The sequence below is a fragment of the Rhinoderma darwinii genome, chromosome 5 (assembly GCF_050947455.1).
Source record: "Rhinoderma darwinii isolate aRhiDar2 chromosome 5, aRhiDar2.hap1, whole genome shotgun sequence".
Lineage (NCBI taxonomy): Eukaryota > Metazoa > Chordata > Amphibia > Anura > Rhinodermatidae > Rhinoderma > Rhinoderma darwinii.
The window spans coordinates 100,178,547-100,189,855 of record NC_134691.1 but is presented as its reverse complement, the minus strand read 5'-3'; the positions used below and the strand labels follow the sequence as shown (position 1 = coordinate 100,189,855).

Here is an 11,309-nt window from a genome sequence, read left to right as displayed (position 1 = left end):
TACTACGTATAGTGTGAGTATACTCAGTATATATTAACGTGTTATATGTATTGGGGTATACTGATACTATACGGTGATCGGTTACTGTGTTTTGTGTTTCGTGTATTTTATATGTAAGGCTGGATTCACACGAACGTTGCGTTTTTGCGCGCGTGAAAAACGCGCCGTTTTGGTCGCGTTGGAGTTGCGTGTGGCATCCGTTTGGCCAGCGTGATAGCGTATTTTACGCGCGTATGGCATGCGTTTTTTACGCGCGTCAAAACAACGGAGGGTGGAGTAATGGAGAGGTCAGCCTACAAAAATACACCTTCTCCAACACCTGCTTGATGTGAGCACATGGTCGCATCAAGATTTCAGGTTTCCTCTAAGTTTGGGCTGTGTTTGTTGGTTTTTTGCTTGTTTTACACGTAAAAAACTACAATATGCCCTTGACTCCACTGGGCCGTGTGCTGCTAGCATGGATGGTTTCTAGGAGATTTGGTGAACGGCGACCCATGCTTCAGGAGGGAACCCGGAGAAGAGGGAGGATTTGGGTTCATCCACTTGTGGCCCAGCGCACCTCCAAAGGGCATTTTCATACTCTATATGAGGAACTTCGCAGCCACCCCGAGAAATTCAGGTCGTTTTGCCGCATGTCTGTGGCGACTTTTGATATTCTACTGGTCCAGATTCGCACAGGAATAACCTACAAGGACACAAATATGCGGCGCTGCATTTCCCCCGAGGAGCGACTGCTTGTGACGTTGAGGTATGTGTGTTTAAAACTATTGCAGCTTACAGGCTGGTGTGTGGTTGCCATGTCCTACAGCACGCTTATTTGTGTGTTGTGTTTTTGCATCTCGCCCATGTAGATTTCTAGCTACCGGAAACAGCTATCATTCGCTACATTTCGAATTCCTTCTTGGAGTGAGCACTATTTCGGCCATTGTCACAGGCACCTGTGTTGTGTTGTGGCTGCGATTGAAGACCACAGTGATGCCGCAGCCGACGACAGACCACTGGCTTTCGATTGCATCAGACTTTAACACCACCACCCAATTTCCTAATTGTATTGGTGCCCTAGACGGGAAGCATATTAGGGTCAAGAAGCCCCCCCACTCAGGATCCCGATTCTATAACTACAAACAGTTTTTTTCTATCGTCTTGTTGGCCTTGTCCGACAGCAATTATTGTTTTACCATTGTACATATAGGGTCCTATGGAAGCTCAGCTGATGCCCGCATCTTTCGTACATCCCGGATGGGCCATCGTCTGATGTGCAATCTGCTCTCGGTGCCGGTGCCGAACCACCTGCCTGGCTCGCAAGGACCACCAGTCCCTTATGTGATCGTGGCAGATGAGGGTTTTGGACTCACAAGTCAAGTAATGCGGCCATTTGCTAGAAGAGGCTTGGATGACCGCCGGCGCATATTCAATTACCGGCTTAGCAGAGCACGCCGATGTGTTGAATGTGCATTTGGCATCATGTCCTCCAAATGGCGTGTTTTCCTCACCACCATGCAACTGACGCCGCAAAATGTCACCCGGGTCATACAAGCGTGTGTAGTGCTTCATAATTTTTGTCGTATACATGATACAGGTTGTGATGCCGAATATATTCGACAAAATGTTACCTCAACAACCATTCCGCTGCCACTTCCACTTGGAAGGGCGCAAACTTCTGGAATTAGAGTACGCGACATATTTGTACAATATTTTGACAGCCCCGATGGAGCTGTGCCATGGCAGGAGGATGTTCTGTGAGGCCTGTCCTAGTGTAGAATAGTGGGCCACTGCAGCATTTGTTATGTAAATTTGGGGTTCTTTGGGGAGGGGATATTTAGCTTCGGCACTCGCAAGACATGAGGACCCTTGACGTGGGTTGCAAGCTTATATCTTTGGTGGTTTACCTTTTTACGTTATATCTCCTCTATACGAAATAGCTTTGGAGGCCGGTTGGCTTAGCCCTTGTTCACTATTTGCAAGATAAAAATCATTTGTTCCCCATTTCTCACACGACTGCAATGCAGGCGAGGGCAATATGATGAATGGAGGTAAACCACCAAAGACAAACTAATACCTCAATCATGGCATGCTACAATCTTGCTCCACCATCCTAATGTGGGAACATTACATAAAAGAATGTTTGGGGGAACCTGGGTTCCAACACATAAATGGAGGCAAACACATATAATCAAACTTGCAAACAGCATAACCATTTAATCTGGTAGTTCGAAAGTAAACTGTGACCAGCAACCAGCAGTCATAAAAACATATACAACGCACCAACATGATGCTACATAAAGAAACAGTGACTTCCATGTTTACATCAGCACATAGAAACAGCCGTCATCGCCCTACACACTTCTATAAATCGTGATACCTGTGTGAGGGAGACTGGTGGCTATGCATTTCAGCACCACTATACTGTCCCTGGGACTGCTGAGGATGTTCCTCAACAGCATAGTGGTGCTGATACTGGGGGTTGAGCCCTGCCGGGGGGCCCTGGACAAAGGGAGGCTGGGGTCTGACGTAGGGGGGGAAACTGCGCTCGCGAGGCACCACAGGACTTGGTGACATTACGCTCACCATCGGCCGTTGGTACTGTGGCCGTGGAAAGGTGTGAGCAGGCTGGGAAGGGAGAGGAGCAGTAGAGCTCAGGCAATCTTCAGGCAATCCACGCCATTGCTCTACTACCTGGAAGCATTGCCGTGGATTGTTAGGAGGAGTGGCAGAGTCAATTATAGCAAGGATTGCCCCTTGGACGCGTGCCATCCGGTAGTCCGGTACTCGCCGGAGTAGTGGCGCTATGGTACGGCCAAAAGCGTCACATCCATCCTCCTCCGAACATCGCCTAAGGTACTCCAGGACTCTCGAGTCCACGTTGGCACCTGCTGGGGCAACCTGGGTGCGCCGGCGTCTGGCTGGTGGTGTCCGTGGATTGTCCAGGCCCGGTGGCAGCTGGGGTTGGCTGCTTAACTGTGTGGCTGCTTGGGTTTGCGTACGGTCGGGGGTCAAGGGCAGCACGGGATGTTGTTCCGTGAGCTGCTGCGCCACCACATGGCCAGCCTCCTCCTCCGTGTCATTGAGATTATCACTGCATCTGCCAGAAACATTAATCGTTACTCCTTTGACCATGTCCACAAGGGCCATACAGCTTTTTATACAGGCTATGCAGTGAACACACACATGTCATCAATGTAATGTCAGTACTTACGGTCGCATCTCCATAATGTCCTTGAGAAACATCAGCTGTTTCATATATATAGGGGCGTTTTTTGGACGCCCCATCCCCACTTCGCCCTTTGTTTCCGTATTCCCTCCTGAACTGATCCCAACAGCTCCTCCACCGTGTTTTGACATCATCAACTGGACATAGGAACAGGAGACAGACAACAAAATGAGACCATATGACCTTACGGACAATTTCACTTGTCACAAACGTTGCTATACGTAAAACACAACCACACATTAAACACTGGCCTATAAATAATGCAGTGCCACACGCGCGACCAAGCACTGTACAGAACATGTGAAACACAAGGCTATACACTACAGCATGGCCGATTGCATTAGCATCAATTTAGATCAGCGCTTACCTATGGTTTTGCGGTCTCTTGTGGTACTTTTTTCCCACTCCTGGCCAAATAGGCTATGCGCCACCTCATCCCAGGCTACCTCCTTGCCCGTGCGGTCGTGGTAGGCCTCAGCGTTCGTGTTCCACAACTGGGGTCTGTCATGGACCAAGCAAATAAGTTTCTCCACATCGCACGCACGTGGCATTGCTGCAGATGTGTGTTTAAACTGTGCGCATGTGCTCAGAAAGTGAAAAGGCACTTCCTGGTTTGTAGTTGTTTTGTCTAGTCTGCTCAACTTATTTACATAGACTTAACAAGTGTTGCGTGAAAAACGCTGTGCGTATGGAGGTGCTTGCGTGTGCCCTGCGTTGTTTTCACGCACCCATTGACTTCAATGGGTGCGTGATGCGTTGAAAACGCTGAATCAACGGACATGTCGGGGCTTTTTGGCAACGGAGCAACGCTGCGCAAAAACCACGCACATGTCTGGACGGCCCCATTGACTAATATAGGTCCGGTCAAAGCACGTGAAAATCACGCGCGTTGTACGCGCGTATTTTACGTTCGTCTGAATAAAGCCTAAGTGTGATTATTGTTAGTAATAAATATTACCGTTTATTTACTATACGGTCTTATTCCCTTGAGTAGAAGCAAAGCAAGTAGACTAACGTTAGTATAAGGAAAAGGTAGGGGAACTAGGCATAACCCTAGTGACCCTGATTATAAAGGAGGTAGTAATAGTGGGCGACCAAGTAGGTGAAATCCACCATTGTACCAGCCCTTTTACACGTGTGTGTGTGTGTGTGTGTGTGTGTGTGTGTGTGTGTGTGTGTGTGTGTGTGTGTGCGTGTGTGTGTGGCGAATATATATTATATGCATATATATATATATTATAGAGCCCTTTTACAGTGCCTAATAGAAAAATAATAACATAATTACTTACCTATCCCCGTTCCCACGACGGGTGGCGGATCCTTCTCCTCCGGTCTGTGCTGTGAGTGACTCGCGGCACAGTGAAGGAGTCGTCACTCCTTGCTCTAGCATTCAGGAAGTGGGACCAGCGCTGTCAGCGCTGTTTATCTATGGGGGCCCTGTAAGCCCCCAGGCTTAGAGGCCCGATCGCAATTGCGACCGTTGCTATCCCTAGAGCTACGCCACTGTTACTGTAGCCTGTGGCAGAGCAGAGAGATACCTCCCTGTTCTGTCATAGTGTTCAATAGCATCTGCGTCCGAAGGACGCAGACACTACTGAAGGTGGCGTCGCTACCGTTGTAGCAGTCATAGAGGCTGCTAGCAAAGCCTCCGGCAATGGGGGGCCCGTGACGGCTGGCAGCACGGGCCCCCTTACGCCACTGGCTGCTTGCAACTCACAAATTTCCCTATTGATAAACTGGAATTGCCGGGGAAAGCTGCAGACAGCTACATATGGTGCTGTTTCAGCTGCTAAGCCTGCAGTGATCAGCTGAGTGATAGCAGGCGTGCATTTAGGAAAGAGGGTGTCCTGATGGTACAATCCTTTAACAATATTCTTTTTAAGCCATTCCTGTTTAACGTTGGCTTTATGTTTGGGGTGGTTGTCTTCCAAGCAGCAGTTCTCGTGCAGGCTACCGCAGGTTTTCTACAGAATGTCCTTGTATTTTACTGGAGTCATTTTACCCTCTATCTTTCCTTTCAGGGTCTGTAATAGAGAAGAATCCCCAGATTTGCACAGAACGGTTGGTTCATTTTTAAACTCAATTTTTGAGGGATGTTTGCAGTATACAGATATACAGTGATGCCATATTCTTTTCATTCCTATGATTGATTTAATTTAGAATATTCAGGAGTCCATTCACTGACTAATACTTTTTAATAATTAATTCTTCAAGTTGTTAGAAGTGATCTTTTGTTTTCATGAGGTCATTTTTGGTATGGAGAGGATTCATAAGCATAAGACAAATTAGAGCACATGTAATTGTGTCTAAAACATGGAATCAATTCACTGTCCTTTGGAACATGGATAAAACGCTGGGTCAGTCACCAGGAGGTATGTGAAAGAAGATGATACATGGGTCTTAATAGGGACACACTAGGTGAGTTTATTTGAGATCAACCTCTTTGGGACATTTACTCCAAACATCGATGTAGGGTGAAGGCACCAGGGAATATATAGAGATTAATAGGGGCAGAAAACGCTCCACTAGGGCTATGATTCAAGAGAGCCAAAGAAATCCTCTGGTAAAACTAAAAGCTGAGAAAACGCCTATAAGTGGTAAGATCCAACCATTTTTTCATATTTTTGAATGCAAAACTAATTTGGTTAGGATGACCTCACTGCTGTTTTGTTAAGCAAGGACATTTCAGTCACATGAGACATAAATGTCCCGTTAAGCAATTGTCTGAATATATTGCAGTAATAATAAATGTTAAGTCTTAATACTACTTTCTCTACTGCTGCGATAAATTCAAGGTGAAAAATGTAAAATATATAGACTGATAGACTCTCACTCTCTCTCTCTAAATATATAGATATTGGATAGTTCTATAACAGGAGCAAAAGATCCTATCAAAAACTATGACATATGAGGCCTTGTAAGTTATAAGATTAATATAAGTCACTTAGGACTTCCATGACCATACAAAGACATAAACCTAGAAGAAAAAATGTCCTTTTACAAGTCACAGGAATCTTTTATAAAGAATACTTCACAGTTGGGAATCTATTATCTTATAATAAGACGGCTTTAAAAAAAGGCTTAGATAATTTCCTAGAATAAAAAAATATAAGCTCTTATGTGTAGAAATTTTTACTTCCCTTTTCCCATCCCTTGGTTGAACTTGATGGACATGTGTCTTTTTTCAACCGTACGAACTATGTATGTAACTATGTATGTAACTATGTATAATGCACATGTTTTTCTCATAACCAGTGAAGTAAAGGCATCATGATTCCACAGTTATAACAACATTTTACCTTTATATAGATTATGATCACATTATAATATTGATCTCTTGAGTCTTGAGGGGAGGAAAAACCTCTTATTTTCATTATAATTGTAATACTCTCCAGTTGACTGGTGTTTCCCTTTTCAATATGGTAAAAATATGAGTTTATATAATGCTGCAGTATTGGATCTGCTATTACAAACCAAGAACTGAAAATGATTCCACATAGAAATGTGGAACAATTGCAATCAGCATGTAAACATCTTGCGACTTGGGTTGGTCTTCTGTCTGCAGTTTTTGGCCACAATGCATGGACAGGTATGTTTAGTTTTCCTTAAATTATACCTTTGATTTGGAGCTACACAGGTTAAGGTGGATCTGTCAGTTGTCTGAGCAATTCATATGATAGAAGGGGAGATTCTGAGGTTGGAGATACATAGCTTTGTATACTTTCTTACTATTTTCTTGTATGAGTGTAAATAAGCTGTGTGGGTAGGAACAAGGGCTCAGGTTTCTCTATGAAAGGTAGCATTTAAAGGGATTTTCCAGAACTTCCTTTCCTTATGGTAGGCCATCAATATCAGAATGGTGGGGTTCTGACTCCCGGCACCTGGGGATCAGGTGATTGAAGGGGGTCACAGTGCTCGAGTGAGCGCCGCATCTCCTTTATTGCTTACCAGGCCCAGCTCCGTACATATTTCAGTGGTTGTGCCTGGTATTGCTGCACACTGCTGTTCAGTCAGATTCGGGATTAGGCTGCAATATCAGGCACAGCCAATACCAAATTTATAAAGCTGACCTGTGGGGGTGCCAGGAGTCAGACCCTCACTAATCTGATATTAATGGATTATCCTAAGGATAGGCCAATAATATCAAAGTCCCGAAAAATCAATTTAAACAGCTTTTTACATGAAACTATTTAATCAAATCATAGAAAACTATAAATCCTAAAGCTCAGCATCTTCTCTTTGATTCTATGCTGCTCTCAGATACAGTAGCATATTTAAGGACTTGTGGACAAGGAACATCTTTAGCTAGTAACAGGAAACTGCAAAAAAATCTGATTCCCAGCAATTGCCCCTGAAGCCCATCAGGCTATGCAATTGGCCTATGGACTGTAAGGTTGTGGACTGTGGTAAGTGATAGCGGTGAGCAATGCATATGATTTGCTTGGGGCTCCCCGGCTTTAGCTGTGACTCGCTCCAGTGTGCAGTCAGTAATGATCTTGCTACTTCGAATATATTAAGGAATTGTAGATAATGCAGAGATACAAATTAAGCTAAGGAGCAAACTTTCCAATTTAATCGAGATCTAAAACCTGAACAGTCAACATTCATCGTAGAACCAAATGTTGTTGCTGAATGCTGTCAGTGCTTCCCAGACTGAAGAAATTTTGTGTGAACTCCTGGGCTAATAACTAGATAGTTCCAAAGGACTAATGTAAATGCGATAACACAAAATCTCTATATATTCTAATCAGATATTGTAAAGGATCTGCCAGGCACAGCTTCGGGGTTAACTCCCTTAATTAATCAGTCAGCACCTGAATCTACATCCCTGAGACTGACTCCAGCTTCCACCACTCAGGCTGGCAGGCTTAGGAGTGGGAGAGCCTATCGCAGCCTGGCCAGACTCAGCTAGCTCCCGCCCTCTGTCTATTTATACCTGCATTTCCTGTTCCTCCTTGCTTGTTATTCTTTTTCGTGTGGTTTCCTGGCCCAGCTACAGCTCCTTCTATTTTGTTCCTGCTCCATACAGACCCTGGCTTACTGACTACTCTTCTGCTCTTCGTTTGGTACCTCGCACACTCCTGGCTTGACTCGGCTCGTTCACCATTCTGGTTGCTCACGGTGTTGCCGTGGGCAACTGCCCCTTTTCCTTGCTTGTATTCCCTTGTATGTTTGTCGTGTTTGTCGTGCACTTACTGAGTGCAGGGACCGCCGCCCAGTTGTACCCCGTCGCCTAGGGCGGGTCGTTGCAAGTAGGCAGGGACAGAGTGGCGGGTAGATTAGGGCTCACTTGTCCGTTTCCCTACCCCCCGGTCATTACATAATAAGAAGCCAATACCTAGTCTACCCTGGTCCCTGACACCACTATGGACCCCCGTGAGACCCTGGCTCAGCAAATGCAGGGTCTCTCCCTACAGGTCCAGGCCCTGGCTCAGAGGGTCAACCAGCCTGATGCTACCTTGGTAGTTCCCCTCACCGCACCTCTTGAACCCCACCTCAAGTTGCCCGACCGGTTCTCAGGGGACCGGAGGGCTTTTCTCTCCTTTCGGGAGAGTTGTAGGCTTTACTTTCGTTTAAAGCCTCATTCCTCAGGTTCTGAGAGCCAGCGGGTGGGTATAATTATGTCCCGGCTCCAGGGAGGGCCCCAAGAGTGGGCCTTCTCCTTGGCTCCTGACGCCCCTGAACTTTCCTCCGTTGATTGTTTCTTTTCTGCTCTCTGACTTATTTATGACGAGACTGACAGGACTGCCTTTGCCGAGAGTCAGCTGGTGACCTTACGTCAGGGTAAGAGACCTGTTGAGGAGTATTGCTCTGACTTTAGGAAGTGGTGCGTAGCTTCTCGGTGGAATGACCCTGCCTTAAGGTGCCAGTTTAGGTTGGGTCTGTCGAATGCCCTGAAAGACCTGCTAGTTAGCTATCCCTCTTCTGACTCCCTAGACCAGGCTATGGCTTTAGCGGTACGACTTGACCGACGTCTCAGGGAACGACAACATGAACGTTTATGTGTTTTCTCCTCCGACTCCCCATGATGCCTCCCGAAGTTCCGTTGCTTCGTTCCTCCAGGAAAGACTCAGAGATACCTATGCAACTCGGGGCCTCCGTGTCCCCCCAACAACGTAGAGAATTCCGCAGGAAGAATGGTCTCTGCTTCTACTGTGGGGATGACAAGCATCAAGTGAACAACTGTCCTAAGCGTAAGAATGCAGCCAGAGAACTTCCGCGCCTAAGTGATCATCGGGGAGGTCACTTGGGCGCACAGGTATTTCCAGTAAATAGGAAACGTACTAAGATCTTGCTTCCCTTTCAGGTCTCTTTTGGTGGTAGGTCTGCTACCGGCAGTGCCTTCGTGGATTCAGGGTCCTCTACTAATATTATGTCTGTGGAATTTGCTATGTCTCTTGCTATGCCTCTGATTGATTTGCCTAAACTTGTCCCGGTAGTGGGTATCGACTCCACTCCTCTTGCTAATGGTTATTTTACACAGCATACCCCTGTTTTTGAACTCCTTGTTGGCTCCATGCATTTGGAGCAATGCTCTGTACTGTTGATGCAGGGATTATCGTACGATTTGGTTCTAGGCCTTCCCTGGTTGCAGTTGCATAATCCCACGTTTGACTGGAATACTGGGGAGCTAACCAAATGGGGTAATGAATGTTGTACGTCATGTTTTTCTGTTAATTCTATTTCTCCCCCTGAGGAGGCGAATACGCTACCCGAGTTTGTTCAGGACTTCGCTGATGTTTTCTCTAGGGAGGCCTCCGAAGTGTTACCTCCTCATAGAGAATACGATTGCGCTATCGAATTGGTACCAGGAGCAAAGCTTCCTAAGGGTAGGATATTTAATCTTTCTTGTCCTGAACGTGAAGCCATGAGAGAGTATATCCAGGAATCCCTGGCCAAGGGTTACATTCGTCCCTCTTCTTCTCCGGTAGGTGCTGGCTTCTTCTTCGTGGGGAAGAAGGATGGTGGTCTTAGGCCATGCATTGACTACCGTAGCCTGAATAAGGTCACGGTAAGGAACCAGTATCCCCTTCCTTTGATTCCTGATCTCTTTAATCAGGTTCAGGGGGCCCAATGGTTCTCTAAATTGGATCTACGGGGGGCGTATAACCTTATTCGCATCAAAGAGGGGGATGAGTGGAAGACTGCGTTTAACACGCCCGAAGGCCATTTCGAATACCTCGTCATGCCCTTTGGGTTGTGTAATGCCCCTGCGGTCTTCCAGAATTTCATAAATGAGATTTTGAGAAATTACCTGGGGATATTTCTTGTAGTGTACCTTGATGACATACTGGTGTTTTCCAAGGACTGGTCCTCCCACATTGAGCATGTCAGGAAGGTGCTCCAGGTCCTTCGGGAAAACAAACTGTTTGCCAAAACCGAAAAATGTGTGTTTGGGGTACAGGAGATACCATTTTTGGGTCAAATCCTCACTCCTCATGAATTCCGCATGGACCCCGCCAAGGTTCAGGCTGTGGCGGAATGGGTCCAACCTGCCTCCCTGAAGGCGTTACAGTGTTTTTTGGGGTTCGCTAATTATTACAGGAGATTTATTGCTAAGTTCTCGGTCATCGCTAAGCCTCTTACGGACGTCACTCGCAAAGGTGCTGATCTCCTCCACTGGCCTCCTGAGGCTGTCCAGGCTTTTGAGGTCCTTAAGAAGTGCTTTATCTCGGCCCCGGTGCTGGTTCAGCCCAACCAAATGGAGCCATTTATCGTGGAAGTTGACGCATCTGAGGTGGGAGTGGGGGCTGTCTTGTCCCAGGGTACCAGGTCCCTCACCCATCTCCGCCCCTGTGCCTACTTCTCCAGGAAGTTTTCGCCAACTGAGAGTAACTATGATATTGGCAACCGCGAACTCTTAGCCATTAAATGGGCATTTGAAGAGTGGCGCCACTTCCTGGAGGGGGCTAGACACCAGGTAACGGTCCTTACCGACCACAAGAATCTGGTTTTCCTAGAATCTGCCCGGAGGCTAAACCCGAGACAAGCTCGATGGGCGTTATTTTTTACCAGATTCAATTTTTTGGTTACCTATAGGGCTGGGTCTAAAAATATTAAGGCTGATGCACTGTCGCGTAGCTTCATGGCCAGCCCT

The 11,309-nt window shown here is 46.5% G+C and overlaps 1 protein-coding gene across 1 annotated transcript in view; it reads left to right on the top strand.

The window, feature by feature from the left end:
* The first annotated feature begins 422 nt into the window (after nucleotides 1–422).
* LOC142652483 (uncharacterized) overlaps nucleotides 423–11,309 on the top strand; it is a 116,406-nt gene continuing 105,519 nt past the window's right edge. Inside the window, exons 1-3 of the mRNA XM_075828128.1 lie at nucleotides 423–748; nucleotides 852–1,527; nucleotides 1,580–1,671. Coding sequence (XP_075684243.1) covers nucleotides 423–748; nucleotides 852–1,527; nucleotides 1,580–1,671 — 1,094 coding nt within the window. The remainder of the gene's footprint in view (nucleotides 749–851; nucleotides 1,528–1,579; nucleotides 1,672–11,309) is intronic.